This window comes from Haliotis rufescens, unplaced genomic scaffold (genome assembly GCF_023055435.1).
Source record: "Haliotis rufescens isolate VD_foot unplaced genomic scaffold, xgHalRufe1.0.p SCAF_3, whole genome shotgun sequence".
Taxonomy (NCBI): Eukaryota; Metazoa; Mollusca; class Gastropoda; order Lepetellida; family Haliotidae; genus Haliotis; species Haliotis rufescens.
In genome coordinates, this window is record NW_025964001.1 from 57,960,293 (window position 1) to 57,985,751 (window position 25,459).

A 25,459-nucleotide genomic window follows, 5' to 3' on the forward strand; every position below is an offset into this window, starting at 1 on the left:
GCATCACTTTGGGCTTTCCTCCTACATTAGGCTGACACGCCGCGATATGACTGGAATACTGTTAAAAGCGGCGTTAAACCCAACTCACTCACTCACTCACTTGTTTGATGGTAGCTAAAAATGAAACAAACAAGAAATGGGTGTATATTTCAATGGTGATGTTTGTTAATGGTGTGGTTTGATAACGTTTGAAATCTTTAGGTCAAATCAAACTTTCTTTTGTCCGATTGTTTTTTTTTAATGTGCAGCTTACGTTAAAACTGAACGGGCCGTGTTGGTCTTGAGTGTTGTGAAGACATATCGCTCAATTAGCTACAGGTGGATAACAGTTCGTTTTCACACAAAACCAAATCATCATCAATTACAATTTCCATATAGCTTTTGCATCTCTAGGACACATTATTCTGATGGTCATCTTTTACCAGCTACTACTGACATGTCCTCACGGGGACACAGTTTATTTCATGGTACAGTAAACTACGGTTATAACGAACACGCTTTTAACGAACTAACGGATATAACGAACTAACTTTTTTGTCCCAACTATATGCTGTTGTTATGCTGTATATATGCTTATAACGAATTACGGTTATAACGAACTAAAATTAGTAGTCCCTTTGAGTTCGTTATAACCGTACTTTACTGTATTAACAACTGGGTGCACAGCTGTTACAGCGGGGATATATCATCACATGCATCTTATCAACACATCCACCAATGTTGCCATTCTGTTGACTCGTGGTGGTGGCAACAACTTAGGTCGTATTTAGTTTCTTTTAGATCTTTTGGCTTGAATTATTTGTATATCACTTCGGGACAGGATTTTATGTTTCTCTGTCGTAGCACGGACTTGTATAACTTATATAGGTCCGTGGTCGTAGTAAGCGACTGCTGTCGTTCACACTTGTTCCGAAGTGATATGCTATAATATTGTAAAAATACGGTAGGCACCCGCCTTTACTGTGCAAGAGTGTAGGGCGGCGAAACAAAAGGCACTTAAATCACAATATCGTCCAAATTTAGACTCATCATTAGACAGCGTTTAGAATCATTCACTAGATCCACCATTTCGATCTAATACCTGCTGGGTTGTCTCTAGTCCTGCACCATGACCGTGGAATATATTTATTTTATGAAAAAATAATAATCTAGAAATGCATACAAAAGCAAGTCTAGTCAGCTCAAGCTAGCTCTGAAATCAGCATAGGGAATTTTTTTTATTTTTAGAGTCAAGAAGGATATTGTGTAATATAAGATTTCAGAGACTAAATGTAAGTCTAGGTTGTCTCCTTCCAGTGAAGTTACCGAGGAGCGACGTCTGTGTGCATTCCAGCGGACGGTGACCTGTGACAACCGCGACACCCTCCGCAGCTTTGCTGCTGTCAACGGCATCTGTATCGACGACCACCCCTCACCCTATGCCCTGCAGCGTAAGTACAGGAACATCCACGCTAAAGGTTCAACAAAATTCACCTCTCAAATCACCTCTCCCACCTCTCTCTCACTTTTTACGATTTACATGAACAGTAAATTGAAGTGTACTGCGAAGTGTGACTGTTTGGCCAGCATCATTACTGAGAAAAGTTACGCAAAGTAAGGCTAGCATTTTGTTTCGCTGTTGTAGTACTTGCGTCCATCCCTCCCCGAGTGAACGCTTCATGCATGGTAGGGGAAGCGACTGGAGTCATCCGCAGCTGTACCGAAGTGGTTGCGTGGAGAGCAGCCTTTGGTTTCAACCGCTCCATGTCGGAGGCCGCCATTGTTCAGCATCACCAGATGTAGGTATCATTATCAAACCAAAGAACACAATCCGATGGCGATAGTCCAGCATTGTGAAAAGTGCTTTTATATCTTGTTGGAATCATCTTCCCGAGGCAAGGGAATTAAAAGTCCAGTTTCCACCCTTGTCGAACTAGGCAGGAATGTCTGGGTTCAATCGGAGCGCGATCAGTGGCGATGATGAGTTATGTCCCTTCTATGACCCTTCGATCGAGAGATTCCACCACTCATATCACTTGTATTTTCTTCGAAATAAATGGCGGAACCCAGTCAATAGTATCTGATTTTCAAAATCAAAATCTATATTTGAATAAAACAGTCTGACTTCGCGAAGTGCAATAAATCACCTTGAGCATCTTCAATAAATACAGAAAAAGATTTGGAAAATATCTGTTGATGCCGAGTTGTCAGTACACATGCTTTGCAAATCCTGCAATCGACTGAAATCTGCAGAGCTGTTTACGAACCGTATCCTGATTTCGTTACGCGATTTTGACTGGACTGTGTATAAACTCGTTAGTCCAGCCAAAATATAACTCCATAATGCCAGCCTAGTTCGGCGAGGGTGGTACCTGGACTTTCATAGTCAGTTAACTCCCTTGTGTAGGGAAGATGGTTAAAATGAGTGAGTGGGGATTTTTGCTGCTTTTATCTATACATCAGTCATATCACGGAGGGGATCAGATATTGCCGCCTTACAATTTTGGGGACTGAATCCGAGCCTTCAGTGTGACGAGCGAATGCTGCAACCATTAGACTACCCCCGATTCCGTTGCTATGTTTACCAGAAGTACTGACAGTTGACCCAATGCCATGTTTCACTGTCACAGATTCGGTTCCTCATTCACAGTTTGGGGTTGACAATTGGTCTTCAGGAACCCATGCTGAACAACAAAAAATATGCTGATTTAGTTTCTGTCAACAGATTTACATCTATTTGCTGATCTGGAAACTGCAGTCCATATACATTTATATTTCTTGTCATTATGCAAGACTAATATTTGTACAAGTTTATCCAAGCCCTGTGGCCCTGAAACAAACAGGGCCCTGTTCCACAAAGTTTTCTTAGTCGTATTCGCAACCTTTATATTCATAACGTTCATCGCAGCGCTAAGATCACTTTGTGGAACGACCCTGTCTGCTTCAGGTGAAAGGTATGCAACCAAACACTTTATAATATTAAAGAATTACCCCGCCTGTTGTGATCAATAACATACTAGATTGATGGAGTGAATATGTTATGAAAAGACATAAATATGATACTAAGAAATAATATATCCGATCACAAGTTGATTCCTCAATACAATCGATCACAAGTTGATTCCTAACTACAATACAAGTTCCAAGCATATATTACTTTTCCATTTCAGTCAGGTGAACAGGGGCGTATTATGTATGTACTCGGGAGCGGACGGCAGAATGGCGCGGTGTGCGGAGGAGGAGGGGAAGTTGGAGGGGTTGAAGGCTGCCTACCTGTTGTTCCTGCTCGCATACGCTCCCCCGGGATTCACCTATAATCATACCTACATCACCGATACCACTGACAGACATTAGACATCGCCTTCATAAACAGTGTCACTGACAGACGAGGGCTGATGTCCATGTAGCCTCAGTAGCAACTAGTCTCTAGGCTACGGAGTAACTGCAAATTGACTGATGTCCACGTAGCCTAGAGTAGCAACCATTGCCCCCATACGGACCGTCTCTAGGCTACGGATTAACTGTACATTTGCTGGTGTCCATGTAGCCCTCAGCAGCGACTAGTCTCTAGGCTACGGAGTAACTGCAAATTGACTGATGTCCACGTAGCCTAGAGTAGCAACCATTGCCCCCATACGGACCGTCTCTAGGCTACGGATTAACTGTACCTTTGCTGGTGTCCATGTAGCCCTCAGTAGCGACTAGTCTCTAGGCTACGGAGTAACTGCAAATTGACTGATGTCCACGTAGCCTAGAGTAGCAACCATTGCCCCCATACGGACCGTATCTAGGCTACGGATTAACTGTACATTTGCTGGTGTCCATGTAGCCCACAGTAGCGACCACTGCCACAATACGGACCGTCTCCGGGCTGCAGAGTAACTGTAAATTGACTGACATAAATGTAGCCTTCAGTAGCGACCACTGCCACAATACGGACCTTCTCTAGGCTACGGATTAACTGTAAATTGACTTGACATAGATGTAGCCTTCAGTAGCGACCACTGCCACAATACGGACCTTCTCTAGGCTACGGATTAACTGTAAATTGACTGACATAGATGTAGCCTTCAGTAGCGACCACTGCCACAATACGGACCTTCTCTAGGCTACGGATTAACTGTAAATTGACTGACATAGATGTAGCCTTCAGTAGCGACCACTGCCACAATACGGTGGATGGGTGAGTTCGGTTTTACGCCGCTTTTAGCAATATTCCAGCAATATCACGGCAGAGGACACCAGAAATGGGCTTCACACATTGTACCCATGTCGGGAATCGAACCTGGGTCTTCGGCGTGACGAGCTAACGCTTTAACCACTAGGCTACCGACCGCCCCGCCACAATACGGACCGTCTCTACTGTACATTGGCTGAACATGAACTCAATAAATAGATACGATGAATGATATCGAAATATGTTTGGTTTGGGTTTTTTTACACGTCACCTCAACGTTTTCGCATACGTCTGAACAGCGACAAAACAAGTGCAGGTAAATACGCGTGCGCGGTATGGTGGTCGCATATCAAATGTATCCTTACGTCGCTATTATTTGAAACCTCTGATTGATTGATCAGTCAGAAATGGATGTTCTCTGTTGCTATTTTAGTGTTGTAGTTAAATTGTCATTATGGTGTGCATGAAACATCAAATGTACTTTATATATTACTTCATTTATTTGCCGTTTCTAAGGCAGACAACACTATGTCCATACTTATTTATCATGTGCCAAATTTCAAGTGTTTTGAGGTACAACGTATTGATTATATGTCCGTCGAGATCTCAAACTCCCTTCCAGTCTTCTTCATACTAACTTTGACTTACGAAATACCCAAGGTCTTGTGGACTCGTGTTGTTGTTGTTGTTGTTGTTATTGTTGTTGTCGTTTGCCAATACCATATTTTAGCTGCAAAACCCGTTTTCTTCTCCAACACGTTCTCAAATATTAATTCTCTCTCGCCATGATGATTTGGAAGGGCGACGTAAGGTGCGTTTCCTTGGCAACAACCCACATGACGGAAATGGCTATGGATTTGTATCTTTGCGTGTAACAGGTCTGTCGGCAGACCTTATGGTGTCTTCAGACCGATGTTGCAAGACAACTTGGTACATCCTCAAGTGCAGATGTTGATGATTTAAAATGGATAATATTATTATGATTATACTGAGTGACTACGAGGTCCTTGAAAACGGAAGAATGTCTGATATTGATGGAACTCTCAAAGTTTGTCCTTTTTGAATAAGTCAAAATGTTGAAACAGAATATCCCTTTACTTTTGTAAGTCAATTTTCTAAAACTCAGAGAGAATAAGTGAGTGAGTTGGCTTTCAACGCCGCTTTAATCAGTATTCCTGTTATATCATGGTGTGTCAGCTTAATGTGAGAGGAAAGCCCGAAGTGATGCAGGTCTCAGACATTTACCACCTTGGTGAAATCCATGAGCACAGGTTTGGTGCAGACAAACCTTAAACCATAATTGGGTGGAACCGGGATTCGAACCCACAATCATAATTTGCTGGCGTGCCCAAGGGACGCAACTCTGTACAGCGAGATGCGGCGCCTTAGACGACTGGGCCTCCCTTGTCGGCACAATAACAAGTAGATCTCAGGTCGGATTGCCAATGAAAATGTTATAAAGTGTTACTTGAAGAGTTTTTATACAGTTCAATTCAAATGAGGGGTAGCCTTGTGGTTGAAGCGTTCGCTCGTCACGCCGAAGACCCGGGTTCGATTCCCGACATGGGTACAATGTGTGAAGCCCATTTATGGTGTCCCCTCGCCGTGATATTGCTGGAATACAATGTATTTTTAAAAGCGGCGTAAAACCATACTTACTCAATATTTATTATATATATTATATTATATATACAGCAGTATCAATATATCTGCCAATGAACATTGAATAACAACTCTGTTATCACCACAACGTGATTATCATTCTAAGAAATGCGATCGTGGGCTGGCACACTATCTACAACACGACACACTGACAGATGCTCCTGACCACTGTGATTCAAGTGACTGTTATCAGGACCGTCCTTAACAGAGCATCACGCTGGTCACATGTCCAGCTCGCGCAACTGTGGGAAACTTACCTATGTATTCCGTAAGTAAACGAAACCTTTTACAGCATTAGAGGATACAGTTTATACAGTCGTATAGACAGTTTTAAACGACATCTTCATATCGCAATTAGAATCAAAGAGCGAAACAAATAATATAAAGCAAGTTGGTTTTCTCGTTATTGTGAAACTGTAGAATAACCTGTGTCAATTGTCAGCCGAAACATATTCCGTTGACCTAAAAGGCAATATAGTAGTAAACATTATATGAATGGATTACTGAAAATCAATGATGACACACTCTTATGTAGTATACAGTAATCTACGGTTATAACGAACTCGAAGGGACCACTCATTTTAGTTCGTAATAACCGTAGTTCGTTATAAGCATATATACGACATTTATACAACAAATAGTCGGGACTGAAAAATAGGTTCGTTGTATCGGTCAGTTCGTTATAACCGTAGTTTACTGTATCTGATATTCGGACTTACATATACATGCATTGAGTTCAGATATGACGTCACGTATTGCAATAGTGATATACTGAAAAAACGTTATATTTTTATGAAATTGTGTGCTTAATTTTCACTACATTGATGATCAGTGGCGATCCGTGAAGGTCCTTGGTAGAATAGGTCTTCAGCAACCCATGCTTGCCGTAAGAGGCGACTCTGCTTGCCGTAAGAGGCGACTAACGGGATTGGGTGGTTTATGTCTGTAAACCTGAACCCCAAAACACATCCTATACCTCACGCAGTAGCGCCACACACCTGCGTAGAGCGTCATACCTGCTTTTGACACTTACAAAGAGTGAGTGAGTGAGTTGGGTTTAACGCCGCTTTTAACAGTGTTCCAGTTATTTCACGGCGTGTCAGCTTAATGTGGGAGGAAAGCCCGAAGTGATGCAGGTCTCAGACGTTTACTTACAGTGATTAAGTCTACTTCTATAACAAGAATGTATTCATTTACTGATAACGCTTCATTGATGCTATGTGAAATACACTCAGTGAACTGATAATGAAATGCACCGTAATTTCTGTGATAATGTATGACGAAGCTACTGGCATGTTATGTGATTTACGACTAGCTTATCAAATCTACAGCACGACACGATCACGGCGAGAGTTCAATGAGATGGTATGTCACGAGTTTTGATGCATACCAACAGCCCAAATCCAGGGTAGATCACGACTACAGAATATTAACACCCGGGACATTGACATTTGTCGAAGAAAGTAAGTGAGTGAATAAGTAAGTTTTTACGCCGCTTTTAGCAATATATTCCAGCAATATCACGGCGGGGGACACCAGAAATGGGTTTCACACATTGTACTCAAGTCGGGAATCGAACCCTGGTCTTCGGCGTGACGACCGAACGCTTTAAGCTACCCGACCGCCCCTTGTCGAAAAAGAAGGAATCCTTCTTCCTTGATTCTATGAAAGATCGTTATAAGTACAGTAGAAGACGGATATAACGAACTACAAGGGACCAGTGAAATCAGTTCGTTATATCCGTTGTTCGTTATACACGTTTTCGCTCGGAAACGTCCGCCATCTTGGATAAGACAAAACACAATACACGTTATTGCAGTGTTACACGTGAAATCTTCATGGCCTAATTTCACTGCAAGTTCGTCAGCTTTGGTCTGCAGTAACGGACCACTAAACGGAATAATTTCGCTTCTCGCGTATTTTCACGATTTTGGAATGTCAAATTCCATTGCAATGTATTTCTTGGTTTTTATGCCAGCATCAACAGCATTAATAATTCTCAATTTCGTGTCTAAACTGACAGCTTTCCTCTTACTATTGCCCGCCATGATAGCATATGCAAGTGAACTGACACAGTCAAACCACTACAGTTAACTGACTTAAGTCGGGTGCTCAGCTCTGACACAATATCCATGTCCTGTCACGTGAAGACTGGAATTAAAGACTGTGAAGATTTGCGTATATTTTGACACATCGTGGTATTCGTTATTTTGTAAAAACATGAATTCTGAAAAATCTTATCCATGTTATGTTTCTGTAACCGACACACCCAAACACAGTTTTAGTTATGTTAACACAGAATATAACAGCCAATGCAATGCCATTTGTTAAAGGAACTTTCCGAAATTGTAAATAGTCACCACACGAAGAATGTATTAAGTTCATATTGTTGAATGCCCAAAGTAGTGACAACAGGGCAGCACCTACTGAACGGCCTTTGACCAAGACCTGATGACAACTGGACAGTACCTACTGAACGGCCTTTAGCCAAGACCTGATGACAACAGAGCGGTACTTGCTGAACGGCCTTTAGCCAAGACCTGATGACAACAGAGCGGTACCTACTGAACGGCCTTTAGCCAAGACCTGATGACAACAGAGCGGTACCTGCTGAACGGCCTTTAGCCAAGACCTGATGACAACAGGGCGCTACCTACTGAACGGCCTTTAGCCAAGACCTGATGACAACAGAGCAGTGCCTGCTGAACGGTCTTTAGCCAAGACCTGATGACAACAGAGCGGTACCTACTGAACGGCCTTTAGCCAAGACCTGATGACAACAGAGCGGTACCTGCTGAACGGCCTTTAGCCAAGACCCGATGACAACAGGGCAGTGCCTGCTGAACGGCCTTTAGCCAAGACCTGATGACAACAGAGCGGTACCTACTGAACGGCCTTTAGCCAAGACCTGATGACAACGGAGCGGTACCTACTGAACGGCCTTTAGCCAAGACCTGATGACAACAGAGCGGTACTTGCTGAACGGCCTTTAGCCAAGACCTGATGACAACAGGGCAGTGCCTGCTGAACGGCCTTTAGCCAAGACCTGATGACAACAGAGCGGTACCTACTGAACGGCCTTTAGCCAAGACCTGATGACAACAGAGCGGTACCTACTGAACGGCCTTTAGCCAAGACCTGATGACAACAGAGCGGTACTTGCTGAACGGCCTTTAGCCAAGACCTGATGACAACAGGGCAGTGCCTGCTGAACGGCCTTTAGCCAAGACCTGATGACAACAGAGCGGTACCTACTGAACGGCCTTTAGTCAAGACCTGATGACAACAGAGCGGTACCTGCTGAACGGCCTTTAGCCAAGACCTGATGACAACAGAGCGGTACCTGCTGAAGGGCCTTTAGCCAAGACCTGATGACAACAGAGCGGTACTTGCTGAACGGCCTTTAGCCAAGACCTGATGACAACAGAGCGGTACCTACTGAACGGCCTTTAGCCAAGACCTGATGACAACAGAGCGGTACTTGCTGAACGGCCTTTAGCCAAGACCTGATGACAACAGAGCGGTACCTACTGAACGGCCTTGACCAAGACCTACTGAACGGTCTTTAGCTAAGACCTGATGACAACAGGGCGGTACCTACTGAACGGCCTTGACCAAGACCTACTGAACGGTCTTTAGCTAAGACCTGATGACAACAGGGCGGTACCAACTGAACGGCCTTGACCAAGACCTACTGAACGGTCTTTAGCTAAGACCTGATGACAACAGGGCGGTACCTACTGAACGGCCTTTAGCCAAGACCTGATGAGAACAGGGCGGTACCTACTGAACGGCCTTCAGCCAAGACCTGATGACAACAGAGCGGTACTTGCTGAACGGCCTTTAGCCAAGACCTGATGACAACAGGGCGGTACCTACTGAACGGCCTTTAGCCAAGACCTGATGACAACAGAGCGGTACCTACTGAACGGCCTTTAGCCAAGACCTGATGACAACAGAGCGGTACCTGCTGAACGGCCTTTAGCCAAGACCTTATGACAACAGGGCAGTGCCTGCTGAACGGCCTTTAGTCAAGACCTGATGGCAACAGAGCGGTACCTACTGAACGGCCTTTAGCCAAGACCTGATGACAACAGAGCGGTACCTACTGAACGGCCTTTAGCCAAGACCTGATGACAACAGAGCGGTACTTGCTGAACGGCCTTTAGCCAAGACCTGATGACAACAGGGCAGTGCCTGCTGAACGGCCTTTAGCCAAGACCTGATGACAACAGAGCAGTACCTACTGAACGGCCTTTAGCCAAGACCTGATGACAACAGAGCGGTACCTACTGAACGGCCTTTAGCCAAGACCTGATGACAACAGAGCGGTACTTGCTGAACGGCCTTTAGCCAAGACCTGATGACAACAGTGCAGTGCCTGCTGAACGGCCTTTAGCCAAGACCTGATGACAACAGAGCGGTACCTACTGAACGGCCTTTAGCCAAGACCTGATGACAACAGAGCGGTACCTGCTGAACGGTCTTTAGCCAAGACCTGATGACAACAGAGCGGTACCTACTGAACGGCCTTTAGCCAAGACCTGATGACAACAGGGCAGTACCTACTGAACGGCCTTTAGCCAAGACCTGATGACAACAGAGCGGTACCTGCTGAACGGCCTTTAGCCAAGACCTGATGACAACAGGGCGCTACCTTCTGAACGGCCTTTAGCCAAGACCTGATGACAACAGAGCAGTGCCTGCTGAACGGTCTTTAGCCAAGACCTGATGACAACAGAGCGGTACCTACTGAACGGCCTTTAGCCAAGACCTGATGACAACAGAGCTGTACTTGCTGAACGGCCTTTAGCCAAGACCCGATGACAACAGGGCAGTGCCTGCTGAACGGCCTTTAGCCAAGACCTGATGACAACAGAGCGGTACCTACTGAACGGCCTTTAGCCAAGACCTGATGACAACAGAGCGGTACCTGCTGAACGGCCTTTAGCCAAGACCTGATGACAACAGAGCGGTACCTACTGAACGGCCTTTAGCCAAGACCTGATGACAACAGGGCTGTACCTACTGAACGGCCTTTAGCCAAGACCTGATGACAACAGAGCGGTACCTACTGAACGGCCTTTAGTCAAGACCTGATGACAACAGAGCGGTACCTGCTGAACGGCCTTTAGCCAAGACCTGATGACAACAGAGCGGTACCTGCTGAAGGGCCTTTAGCTAAGACCTGATGACAACACAGCGGTACTTGCTGAACGGCCTTTAGCCAAGACCTGATGACAACAGAGCGGTACCTACTGAACGGCCTTTAGCTAAGACCTGATGACAACAGAGCGGTACTTGCTGAACGGCCTTTAGCCAAGACCTGATGACAACAGGGCGGTACCTACTGAACGGCCTTGACCAAGACCTACTGAACGGTCTTTAGCTAAGACCTGATGACAACAGGGCGGTACCTACTGAACGGCCTTGACCAAGACCTACTGAACGGTCTTTAGCTAAGACCTGATGACAACAGGGCGGTACCAACTGAACGGCCTTGACCAAGACCTACTGAACGGTCTTTAGCTAAGACCTGATGACAACAGGGCGGTACCAACTGAACGGCCTTGACCAAGACCTACTGAACGGTCTTTAGCTAAGACCTGATGACAACAGGGCGGTACCTACTGAACGGCCTTTAGCCAAGACCTGATGACAACAGAGCGGTACCTGCTGAACGGCCTTTAGCCAAGACCTGATGACAACAGGGCGCTACCTACTGAACGGCCTTTAGCCAAGACCTGATGACAACAGAGCGGTACCTACTGAACGGCCTTTAGCCAAGACCTGATGACAACAGAGCGGTACCTGCTGAACGGCCTTTAGCCAAGACCTTATGACAACAGGGCAGTGCCTGCTGAACGGCCTTTAGTCAAGACCTGATGGCAACAGAGCGGTACCTACTGAACGGCCTTTAGCCAAGACCTGATGACAACAGAGCGGTACCTACTGAACGGCCTTTAGCCAAGACCTGATGACAACAGAGCGGTACTTGCTGAACGGCCTTTAGCCAAGACCTGATGACAACAGGGCAGTGCCTGCTGAACGGCCTTTAGCCAAGACCTGATGACAACAGAGCGGTACCTACTGAACGGCCTTTAGCCAAGACCTGATGACAACAGAGCGGTACCTACTGAACGGCCTTTAGCCAAGACCTGATGACAACAGAGCGGTACCTGCTGAACGGCCTTTAGCCAAGACCTGATGACAACAGGGCAGTGCCTGCTGAACGGCCTTTAGCCAAGACCTGATGACAACAGAGCGGTACCTACTGAACGGCCTTTAGCCAAGACCTGATGACAACAGAGCGGTACCTGCTGAACGGCCTTTAGCCAAGACCTGATGACAACAGAGCGGTACCTACTGAACGGCCTTTAGCCAAGACCTGATGACAACAGGGCAGTACCTACTGAACGGCCTTTAGCCAAGACCTGATGACAACAGGGCAGTACCTGCTGAACGGCCTTTAGCCAAGACCTGATGACAACAGAGCGGTACTTGCTGAACGGCCTTTAGCCAAGACCTGATGACAACAGAGCGGTACCTACTGAACGGCCTTTAGCCAAGACCTGATGACAACAGGGCGCTACCTACTGAACGGCCTTTAGCCAAGACCTGATGACAACAGGGCAGTACCTGCTGAACGGCCTTTAGCCAAGACCTGATGACAACAGAGCGGTACCTACTGAACGGCCTTTAGCCAAGACCTGATGACAACAGAGCGGTACCTACTGAACGGCCTTTAGCCAAGACCTGATGACAACAGAGCGGTACTTGCTGAACGGCCTTTAGCCAAGACCTGATGACAACAGGGCAGTGCCTGCTGAACGGCCTTTAGCCAAGACCTGATGACAACAGAGCGGTACCTACTGAACGGCCTTTAGCCAAGACCTGATGACAACAGAGCGGTACCTACTGAACGGCCTTTAGCCAAGACCTGATGACAACAGAGCGGTACTTGCTGAACGGCCTTTAGCCAAGACCTGATGACAACAGGGCAGTGCCTGCTGAACGGCCTTTAGCCAAGACCTGATGACAACAGAGCGGTACCTACTGAACGGCCTTTAGCCAAGACCTGATGACAACAGAGCGGTACCTGCTGAACGGCCTTTAGCCAAGACCTGATGACAACAGAGCGGTACCTGCTGAAGGGCCTTTAGCCAAGACCTGATGACAACAGAGCGGTACTTGCTGAACGGCCTTTAGCCAAGACCTGATGACAACAGAGCGGTACCTACTGAACGGCCTTTAGCCAAGACCTGATGACAACAGAGCGGTACTTGCTGAACGGCCTTTAGCCAAGACCTGATGACAACAGGGCGGTACCTACTGAACGGCCTTGACCAAGACCTACTGAACGGTCTTTAGCTAAGACCTGATGACAACAGGGCGGTACCAACTGAACGGCCTTGACCAAGACCTACTGAACGGTCTTTAGCTAAGACCTGATGACAACAGGGCGGTACCAACTGAACGGCCTTGACCAAGACCTACTGAACGGTCTTTAGCTAAGACCTGATGACAACAGGGCGGTACCTACTGAACGGCCTTTAGCCAAGACCTGATGACAACAGGGCAGTTCCTGCTGAACGGCCTTTAGCCAAGACCTGATGACAACAGAGCAGTACCTACTGAACGGCCTTTAGCCAAGACCTGATGACAACAGAGCGGTACCTACTGAACGGCCTTTAGCCAAGACCTGATGACAACAGAGCGGTACTTGCTGAACGGCCTTTAGCCAAGACCTGATGACAACAGTGCAGTGCCTGCTGAACGGCCTTTAGCCAAGACCTGATGACAACAGAGCGGTACCTACTGAACGGCCTTTAGCCAAGACCTGATGACAACAGAGCGGTACCTGCTGAACGGCCTTTAGCTAAGACCTGATGACAACAGAGCGGTACCTACTGAACGGCCTTTAGCCAAGACCTGATGACAACAGGGCAGTACCTACTGAACGGCCTTTAGCCAAGACCTGATGACAACAGAGCGGTACCTGCTGAACGGCCTTTAGCCAAGACCTGATGACAACAGGGCGCTACCTACTGAACGGCCTTTAGCCAAGACCTGATGACAACAGAGCAGTGCCTGCTGAACGGTCTTTAGCCAAGACCTGATGACAACAGAGCGGTACCTACTGAACGGCCTTTAGCCAAGACCTGATGACAACAGAGCGGTACTTGCTGAACGGCCTTTAGCCAAGACCCGATGACAACAGGGCAGTGCCTGCTGAACGGCCTTTAGCCAAGACCTGATGACAACAGAGCGGTACCTACTGAACGGCCTTTAGCCAAGACCTGATGACAACAGAGCGGTACCTGCTGAACGGCCTTTAGCCAAGACCTGATGACAACAGAGCGGTACCTACTGAACGGCCTTTAGCCAAGACCTGATGACAACAGGGCTGTACCTACTGAACGACCTTTAGCCAAGACCTGATGACAACAGAGCGGTACCTACTGAACGGCCTTTAGTCAAGACCTGATGACAACAGAGCGGTACCTGCTGAACGGCCTTTAGCCAAGACCTGATGACAACAGAGCGGTACCTGCTGAAGGGCCTTTTGCTAAGACCTGATGACAACACAGCGGTACTTGCTGAACGGCCTTTAGCCAAGACCTGATGACAACAGAGCGGTACCTACTGAACGGCCTTTAGCTAAGACCTGATGACAACAGAGCGGTACTTGCTGAACGGCCTTTAGCCAAGACCTGATGACAACAGGGCGGTACCTACTGAACGGCCTTGACCAAGACCTACTGAACGGTCTTTAGCTAAGACCTGATGACAACAGGGCGGTACCTACTGAACGGCCTTGACCAAGACCTACTGAACGGTCTTTAGCTAAGACCTGATGACAACAGGGCGGTACCAACTGAACGGCCTTGACCAAGACCTACTGAACGGTCTTTAGCTAAGACCTGATGACAACAGGGCGGTACCAACTGAACGGCCTTGACCAAGACCTACTGAACGGTCTTTAGCTAAGACCTGATGACAACAGGGCGGTACCTACTGAACGGCCTTTAGCCAAGACCTGATGACAACAGAGCGGTACCTGCTGAACGGCCTTTAGCCAAGACCTGATGACAACAGGGCGCTACCTACTGAACGGCCTTTAGCCAAGACCTGATGACAACAGAGCGGTACCTACTGAACGGCCTTTAGCCAAGACCTGATGACAACAGAGCGGTACCTGCTGAACGGCCTTTAGCCAAGACCTTATGACAACAGGGCAGTGCCTGCTGAACGGCCTTTAGTCAAGACCTGATGGCAACAGAGCGGTACCTACTGAACGGCCTTTAGCCAAGACCTGATGACAACAGAGCGGTACCTACTGAACGGCCTTTAGCCAAGACCTGATGACAACAGAGCGGTACTTGCTGAACGGCCTTTAGCCAAGACCTGATGACAACAGGGCAGTGCCTGCTGAACGGCCTTTAGCCAAGACCTGATGACAACAGAGCGGTACCTACTGAACGGCCTTTAGCCAAGACCTGATGACAACAGAGCGGTACCTACTGAACGGCCTTTAGCCAAGACCTGATGACAACAGAGCGGTACTTGCTGAACGGCCTTTAGCCAAGACCTGATGACAACAGGGCAGTGCCTGCTGAACGGCCTTTAGCCAAGACCTGATGACAACAGAGCGGTACCTACTGAACGGCCTTTAGCCAAGACCTGATGACAACAGAGCGGTACCTGCTGAACGGCCTTTAGCCAAGACCTGATGACAACAGAGCGGTACCTACTGAACGGCCTTTAGCCAAGACCTGATGACAACAGGGCAGTACCTACTGAACGGCCTTTAGCCAAGACCTGATGACAACAGGGCAGTACCTGCTGAACGGCCTTTAGCCAAGACCTGATGACAACAGAGCGGTACTTGCTGAACGGCCTTTAGCCAAGACCTGATGACAACAGAGCGGTACCTACTGAACGGCCTTTAGCCAAGACCTGATGACAACAGGGCGCTACCTACTGAACGGCCTTTAGCCAAGACCTGATGACAACAGGGCAGTACCTGCTGAACGGCCTTTAGCCAAGACCTGATGACAACAGAGCGGTACTTGCTGAACGGCCTTTAGCCAAGACCTGATGACAACAGGGCGGTACCTACTGAACGGCCTTGACCAAGACCTACTGAACGGTCTTTAGCTAAGACCTGATGACAACAGGGCGGTACCTACTGAACGGCCTTGACCAAGACCTACTGAACGGTCTTTAGCTAAGACCTGATGACAACAGGGCGGTACCAACTGAACGGCCTTGACCAAGACCTACTGAACGGTCTTTAGCTAAGACCTGATGACAACAGGGCGGTACCTACTGAACGGCCTTTAGCCAAGACCTGATGAGAACAGGGCAGTACCTACTGAACGACCTTTAGCCAAGACCTGATGACAACAGAGCGGTTCCTACTGAACGGCATTTAGCCAAGACCTGATGACAACAGAGCAGTACCTACTGAACGGCCTTTAGCCAAGACCTTATGACAACAGAGCGGTACCTACTGAACGGCCTTTAGCCAAGACCTGATGACAACAGAGCGGTACCTACTGAACGGCCTTTAGCCAAGACCTGATGAGAACAGGGCGGTACCTACTGAACGGCCTTTAGCCAAGACCTGATGACAACAGGGCGGTACCTACTGAACGGCCTTTGACATACTGTACAGATTAGATATACTCAAAGGCAGTAAACGTGATAATATACATGTATGACAAACGAATTGGTGATACGGAGAATGTGGCTTTACAAATAGATTCATCATTGAAAATCTTTTTATTGAACTTTGATGATTGAATAACAGGTTGTGGAAATAGGGAAAAGGTATTGAACGAGTTTATTTCGCCATCAACCTTTTCTTAATTACAGGATTTAAGGTACATTTTACATTTTATTTGTGTATCTTGAAGTGGTGCTTATGTAGCAGTTGGTGTGAAATATATATATATAACAGTATTACATCTTACGAATCACTATCTCTCCACCCCGAAAAGCTACCTGGCTTCACGGTGACAGTGCTGTTTACAAATGACATGAACCCGGGGAACAATCCCTGTCTGTAGTTATGGTCAACATGTCAACAATGAAAGTGCCATTGTTAAGTATGGGGCGGTCGGGTAGCCTAGTGGTTAAAGCGTTCGCTCCTCACGCCGAAGACCCGGGTTCGATTCCCGACATGGGTACAATGTGTGAAGCCCATTTCTGGTGTCCCCCGCCGTGATATTGCTGGATTATTGCTAAAAGCGGCGTAAAACCAAACTCACTCACTCACTCACTCACTCACTCACTCACTCACTCACTCACTCACTCACTCACTCACTCACTCACTCACTCACTCACTCACTCACTCACTCACTCACTCACTCACTCACTCACTCACTCACTCACTCACTCACTCACTCACTCACTCACTCACTCACTCACTCACTCACTCACTCACTCACTCACTCACTCACTCACTCACTCACTCACTCACTCACTCACTCACTCACTCACTCACTCACTCACTCACTCACTCACTCACTCACTCACTCACTCACTCACTCACTCACTCACTCACTCACTCACTCACTCACTCACTCACTCACTCACTCACTCACTCACTCACTCACTCACTCACTCACTCACTCACTCACTCACTCACTCACTCACTCACTCACTCACTCACTCACTCACTCACCATTGTTAAGTATGGATGAATACCATCGTTTGTAGCTGTCGACGACGAACGAGGGGGACTGCTTATTTTTGTGACTATTTAGTATGTGGCCCTGACATAGTGGTTAGTGTGTGTTACTTAATCGTGTGGGTTTTTAAATAGATTTCATCAAGATTTTAATCTGTATGGGTACAATGTGTGGGGCCATTTCTGGTGTCCCCCGCCGTTATATTGCTGGACTATTGCTAAAAGCGGCTAAAAACCGTACTCACGCACTTACTAATAAGCTGCAGTTCTGATTTCGAACGTATGACATATTCTAAAGGGTTACCGGCAGCCATTGTTGTATGCATCGATAGGCTGTCCTTAAATCGGTATTTTCATACACACGGCTTAATTTAAATAGGTATCAGTAGGGAAAAGGATACCTCTTTTTAAACAATCAGAAGCAAGCATTCTTCAATGTCAGGGTAGAATTACCACTAACCCACCCACCTAGAAACATAATCGGGGCGAACCGGGATTCGAACCCACAATCATAGGTTTCTTGCGTGCCAAAGGGACGCAACTCTGCACAGCGAATCGCGGCGCCTTAAACGGACAGCTAAACATAATCAGGAGAAACGGGATTCCAACCAACGATCACGTGTTTCTGGCGTGCCCAGGGGACGCAACTATCGAGGTGCCTTAGACGACTGTGCCACCCGTTCCCCTTGGATGGTGTCTAATCGTGTCTTTGAATAAATATCTACTCAAAGAAAAAATGCTAGATTGAAACTGTTTATACGAATCCTAAAGCTGTGAATAAACATCAATATTCAGTTTATATTATTCATAATTTCATAACAACACTTAATCAAGTATTCGTCCTTCAACCATTTTCCAAAATTATTAATTTTATTATTATTATTTATTATATCATTTTCGAAAAGTGAACAAGTGTATGACTGAGTGAGTGAGTGAATGAGTTGGGTTTAACGCTGTTTAACAGTATTCCAGTTATATCACGGCGTGTCATCTTGATGTGGGAGGGAAGCCCGATGTTGGTTTATGAATAAGTAACCGTGATTTGATATTACGAGTGGGTTTGTTTTTTTTGGTTTTGGTTTCGTTTTTTTTGGTGTGTTTTTTTGCGTTTTTTGGTGGGTGTGTTTTTGTTGTTGTTTTTATTGGATGGGCACGCCAGAAACCTATGATTGTGGGTTCGAATCCCGGTTGGCCCCGATTATGTTTCTAGGTTTGTCAGCACCATACCCGTGCTCGTGGGTTTCGTGGTGAACGTCTGAGACCTGCATCACTTCGGGCTTTCCTCCCACATTAAGCTGACACGTCGTGACATAACAGGAATACTGTTAAAACCGGCGTTAAAAACCCAACTCACCCACTCACTATTATGTGGAGTTTGAACATCTGCTGAGGTTCAACTGAGACTTTGCTATGTTTATCTATTTTTGACATCAATCTTGTTGCATGATACAGACACTAAGTTACTGGAAGTGCCCTAAATAAAACGAATGTTTTTTTGTGTGTGTGTGTTTCAGACAGTCGTCAAAGGCCCTGTCGCCTACTTGGCTTGGGTAACCACTTCATATTTGTGTCACCTCTCAACGAAATGTTTCTTGACAACCTCACAAAAACATGTTCCCTGGATCCCCGGCCTTGTCTGGGCGTGTCTGGCTACATCATCACAGATGGGTCTCTGTCTCCTGTTTATCAAACAGGCTGTCCAAAACAACGCCCCTACCAGCGGTGTAAGGCGCCACCTGCCGGCCCTCGGCCACCTCGTCGGGACACTCTGTAGTAACTGTAGCATGACATTCTTAGAGGCTTCCTCAACCATTGCCATCAGACTCATGGAACCTATCACAACTGCCCTTTTAGATGCATTAGTATACAGAACATCACTTCCAGTGTCGGTGCAAACCAGCTTACCATTGGTCGTGATTGGGTGTATCATTTTCACTGGTCAGTCCTTTAAAAACATCGATCACCTATCGGGGATAATATTTGCACTTATGTCAAATTTAGGTTTTGGTTTGAGGAACATTGCCATAAAAAATAAAGGCGAATGTGAAATTAAAGTGCGTTCACGCCACGCACTGATCTTCAGTTTCTTAGCATGGACGTCAGTGGCCATTTTGGATATTCATAAACTCGGACCTGGTATGCATGTTGTGTTCCTTCTCTCGTCATCAACAGAGTTTCACGTGTTGTACTCGTCCCTGTCGACGTGTGTGGTGCTTAAGGAGGTGTCAGTTATCACACATGCCGTCCTTAACAATCTGAAGCGGCTCCTCGTAGTGATGTTTCTAGTGTTGGCTGGATCGAGGTCCCTGTCGCTCTCAAACCTTGGAGGACTTACTTTAGCAGTTTTGGGCCTTGGAATATATACTATGGGGAAGGATACCTCAACAGGTTTAAGAGTTGAAACAGGTAAGACATTGTGAGAACACACCAGTCATGGAAGATCATATTTGCCAGTGTACTATAGTTTATTATGCCTCAAAGTGAGATTGACCAATCAGAGAGCAGAACTACTAACCTCATATGAGCCCGTATACCGTCAGTAAAAATCCAAGATGGCTGTTACTGACTTCATATGACACCGTGTACCGTCAGTGACAGTCATCTTGGATTTTCCAACACCCACCGCACATATTTGACATGAAACGTCTGGTACCGAAATTCATTATTCGGTACTGTTTTGTGTTTTAATATCATTACTTGATGTGCAAGGACATTAATATGTTTTTTTAGATCACGTTCGTGACTTTATTGATAATGATTATAGTTACAATTGTCAACAAGGTTTGGCCTCTAAGGTCTGAAGAGTAGTCTCCCCTTGACCCTTAACGTCAACGGTTGTAAAGAGAGTGTCACGCTTTCGTTTTAACAAGACCTGTACGATATGGATCATATCAGATAGTGTAAACTTTTCGTGTCTTTAGTTGACGCCTCGCCCAATATTTCTGCAAACCTAATATGACACCGTATACGGCAACTAAAGACACCATAACTAATAATATAGCTCCGATAGAGAATACCGTCCCGGGTCATTATGACTTGTATTGGAAATGGACCCCTAATGCTAACAAAAAAAACATTAAACAATCCTCGTGCAGGATTCCATCTTGTAAAGGAAACGATTAAGTACCAGAGAAAGGTCAGCGTCTGTAATAATTGCGATTTCATAACAAAAAAAATCATTTTTAATATGAGGTGAGGAGAAATTGGGTTTAACGTCGCGTCCAAGATTATTGCACTTATATAGCGACGTGCATGCACGTGTATGTGTGTGTGTGGCTGCTTGTACTAGTCCGGACTGATGCCGATTTATAGTGCTAGCTCACTGAGATACCATGCCGCAGTTTAACATGAATACCCCACTCAGACACAGTATACTGACTCCGAGCCTTGTTTTAGCCCCTTAATGCCGAGCGCCAGACAGGGTAACAACAAGTACCATCTTTTAACGTCTTTTTGTATGACGCGGCCCGGGATCGAACCCTGCACCTTCCGCTCTCCGGGCGGACGCTCTACCACTAGACCACGGAGGCGGTCATTTTTTTAATATATTTTTTTAATATGAAGATAGCATGTCAATGGTTAATATTTACTTCATTATAAAGAACTGTTTTAACGTCTCTTTTTTTTTTATTGGCACTTTCAGGTCTCAAGTATCGAAAGCAAATACTGTTTCTTCTACTGGCACTAAGTTGCGGAGTATGCACAACACTAAGTCTTTCAGTTCAACCAGACAAACGGGAGCCTTATGAAAAGCTAAAAATAAACACCTCTCATTGGATGTCTGTCCTCAACAGGCTAGACAACATCACTCACGTCCGTCCAAGCATACAACCATCTCCAAACGCTTTCCAAACCTACCAGAAATGGAATTTAGTGGATCATCCTAACAAGACAGATTTCTACCTACCTTTCTTAACCAAAAGCAATGATCTTATCACTGAGATGCAACGTGTGCAGGTCAACATATTCCAAACTCTTCTAAGAAATTATAAATATGCATTTCTGTTTGACATTAACGCCTTTGAGAACAAAGGAGACCCTGCCATAACCGTCGGCGAAGTTTATCTCCTGAGACGCCTGGGCATTCAGCTCGTATACTACTGTAACACGTGTGTGTGTGAGGAAAGTGGGATCCTGGATAAAGCCCTCTCGTTAAGCAGAAACTACAGTAGAGAGAACACAGTTGTGTTGCTGCACGGAGGAGGCAATCTCATTGGCTATTTACAAAACGACGTTCTTCGGGACCAGATTCTAAGCCGTTTTTATGAGCATTTTAACATTTTGATGTTCCCACAAAGTATATGGCTAAAAGGAGGTCACCTCCCCGCGCACAGAATGGTGTATGTGAAAGAAATTTACCAAAAGTATCCAAATATTACATTCCTTTTAAGAGACAGGAAGTCCTTTGCTATAGGACGAGAGCTCTTTCCGAGGCAAACGCTGTTCTTAGTGCCAGACATCGTGTTTCAAATAGGATCTATCCCTAGGTTTATGTCTCCAATATACGACATACTGTGGCTCCGACGGGCTGATGATGAAACACCCAACTACACCATCCCGTCCTTAATGGGGCCTTACACTGTACACGTGGCAGACTGGACATCATTCATATCACCTAAAGGCGAGACGTCCATGGAGAATGCCTTTCTTCACACCAGTACTGGCGCCATGTTTCTTCAGAGAGGGCGAGTGGTCATTACTGACCGTCTGCACGGACATATCCTCTCCACACTGTGCGGAATCCCCCACGTCATGCTGGACAATCCTGCGCGAAAGCTGACGTCATTTCACGAGACCTGGACGAAAGGCTTGACCACATCGTTGATGGCCAAATCCAGTGAACAGGCATTGAAGCTAGCTGTTGATATTCTGGAAAAACGAAACCATTCTCTGCCCGGACTCATAGCTTATAACGACGTGAGAGAACATTTACCTTGAAGAACTACTAGAAAGGAAGAAACATAGTATTTCACTATCGGTCCGAGAAGAACAGACTAGTCAAAACAGAAATGCGGCACATTATTCGAGCAGAGGCCATATATCGGTAATCATATGTACATGAAACATACTAAACACATACGTTAGACATCCTTCAGACATTAATCAGACGTAAAATAGACATATACGTAAGACATCCTTCAGAGAACTATCAGACATAAGCTATACATCTACATTATACAGCCTTCAGACAATTATCAGACATCAGCTATACACATACGTTATACAGCCTTCACACAATTATTAAACAAAAGCTATACACATACGTTAGGCATCCTTCAGACAATTATTAAACAAAAGCTATACACATACGTTAGGCATCCTTCAGACAATTGTTAAACAAAAGCTGTACATCTACATTATACATCCTCCAGACGATTGTTAAACAAAAGCTATACACATACGTTAGGCATCCTTCAGACAATTGTTAAACAAAAGCTGTACATCTACATTATACATCCTCCAGGCGATTATCAGACAAAAGCTACACATCTACATTAAACATCCTCCAGACAATTGTTAAACAAAAGCTACACATCTACATTATACATCCTCCAGGCGATTATCAGACAAAAGCTACACATCTACATTAAACATCCTCCAGACAATTGTTAAACAAAAGCTGTACATCTACATTATACATACTCCAGACAATTATCAGACATAAGCTATACACATGCGTTAGACATCCTTCAGGCGATTATCAGATAAAAGCTATACACATACGTTAGACATCCTTCAGACAATTGTTAGGCGTAAACTAGACACGTACGTTACACATCCTTCAGACAATTATTAGACATAAGCTTTTCATATGCATTATACATCCTCCAGACGATTATTAGGGGTAAACTTGACACATACATTGGACATCCTTCAGACAATAATTAGACGTAAGCTATACACATACGTTAGACATCCTTCAGACAAGTGTGTGTGGGTGTGTGTGTATGTGTGTGTGTGTGTGTGTGTGTGTGTGTGTGCGTGCGTGCGTGCGTGCGTGCGTGCGTGCGTGCGTGCAACATCACGATTGTAAAGTGTTCTGTGGGACTTGTGCTAGCCTCTGATACTGGCATCGTATACACCTGGTGTAACAATGATTCGTTATTCATGACAGTTATTAATCCAGACAATTTGAGTTGAGGACGCCATCGCCCATATAATAGGTTTTTACTGTATATGAAATAATAGTTATTATCACATCGGCTACCACAACATCTAGGATCGTCTTTGAAACCTTTCCAATATAAACTATCCTTTAACACATTATCACCATGCCTTACCTAGATTTTCCTTCTCAAAACATTTGATAAATACACCAAGGCATGTGTGTTTCTTGGGTGTTGGCTGTCCTTGAAAATATATCATATAAGAGCTGGCTTGTAGGTTGTATAAGAACCAATTGTGTATGTCAATATATCTCTGAGATATGTATTATTTGATTATGATGCATTTTGTGAAATAGGGTCAATTTACGTTTTCTTCCAAAAATATTCTAGAGGCTCATATCCCGATTGTAAAGTGTTCTGTGGGACTTGTGCTTGCTTCTGATACTGTTACAGATTCATGATGAGTAAATTAATATGGTTTCATCTCGCATCAACAATTGTTTCAGTTGTCTGCAGCAAAACAATAATGATAGATTAATATCATTTTACCTATTTTCGTCATTTCTAAAGTTACTCCCATAGTTGCCTTTAATTTGTTGTAATCATCCCAAGATTACTCTTACGTTACAGACTTTAACTTGATTCTAATGAATGGATGGTTTAATAATTGTAATATATCGTTAATGCTCAACACCATTTACAGTAAACATGTGGCAATGAAGATGGAGGCCAAATGTAAGAAACAAAATTCGTTTGAATTGGTTACCACAAAGCTGTTTAGTTCAAAGAAAACTGCTACAGCTGTCTTCAAAAACACAAGATGAGGTACAAATTATGATATTATCAAAATTGGTCTAAATAGATCTTCAATAATTTATATTCATATAGGTATACATCTAGGTAACACGTGAGCAGTTCAGATATTAAAAGTTCGTTACAAACATTTACACTGCCAATGATGAGTAAATTAATATGGTTTCATCTCGCATCAACAATTGTTTCAGTTGTCTGCAGCAAAACAATAATGATAGATTAATATCATTTTACCTATTTTCGTCATTTCTAAAGTTACTCCCATAGTTGCCTTTAATTTGTTGTAATCATCCCAAGATTACTCTTACGTTACAGACTTTAACTTGATTCTAATGAATGGATGGTTTAATAATTGTAATATATCGTTAATGCTCAACACCATGTACAGTAAACATGTGGCAATGAAGATGGAGGCCAAATGTAAGAAACAAAATTCGTTTGAATTGGTTACCACAAAGCTGTTTAGTTCAAAGAAAACTGCTACAGCTGTCTTCAAAAACACAAGATGAGGTACAAATTATGATATTATCAAAATTGGTCTAAATAGATCTTCAATAATTTATATTCATATAGGTATACATCTAGGTAACACGTGAGCAGTTCAGATATTAAAAGTTCGTTACAAACATTTACACTGCCAATTGTGTATGTCAATATTTCTCTGAAATATGTATTATTTGATTATGATGCATTTTGTGAAACAGGGGCAATTTACGTTTTCTTTCAAAAATATTCTAGAGGCTCCTATCACGATTGTAAAGTGTTCTGTGGGACTTGTGATTGCTTCTGATACTGGCATCGTATACACCTGGTGTGAAATAACCTTGGTCTTTTTATAGACGTCTTGCACTTTTGGAGATCTTCTGCAATATTATGTTAAATGGATTGTAAAGGCGTCCAGTATATGAGGGGTTTAATGTACACAGGACTATTACGTCATTGTTCTGTCACTTAACTATGATTGAATGTACGAGATTACCTGTATGCCTTGTAAATCAAGCTATATGTAACATAACACCACAA

At 44.8% G+C, this 25,459-nt stretch overlaps 2 protein-coding genes across 2 annotated transcripts in view; both read left to right on the forward strand.

Annotated features, from left to right (window-relative positions):
* LOC124126789 overlaps window positions 1–4,390 on the forward strand; it is a 172,404-nt gene extending 168,014 nt beyond the window's left edge. The window contains exons 4-6 of the mRNA XM_048403138.1: window positions 1,297–1,430; window positions 1,625–1,778; window positions 3,150–4,390. Of these exons, the coding sequence (XP_048259095.1) occupies window positions 1,297–1,430; window positions 1,625–1,778; window positions 3,150–3,333 (472 nt within the window). The 3' untranslated portion in view covers window positions 3,334–4,390. The remainder of the gene's footprint in view (window positions 1–1,296; window positions 1,431–1,624; window positions 1,779–3,149) is intronic.
* A 1,606-nt stretch (window positions 4,391–5,996) lies between these two features.
* Window positions 5,997–24,421, forward strand: LOC124151136. Its single transcript, XM_048403140.1, has 3 exons — window positions 5,997–6,086; window positions 19,031–19,922; window positions 21,160–24,421. The coding sequence occupies exons 1-3, from the start codon at window positions 6,078–6,080 to the stop codon at window positions 22,452–22,454; spliced, it is 2,196 nt and encodes a 731-aa protein (XP_048259097.1). The 5' UTR covers window positions 5,997–6,077; the 3' UTR covers window positions 22,455–24,421.
* The last annotated feature ends 1,038 nt before the right edge of the window (window positions 24,422–25,459 follow it).

Bases quoted from the DNA above. Each gene is read 5' to 3' on its own strand.
- LOC124151136 (XM_048403140.1), top strand. The intron at 19,923-21,159 runs GTAAGACATTGT...TGGCACTTTCAG, and splicing joins AGGTTTAAGAGTTGAAACAG to GTCTCAAGTATCGAAAGCAA.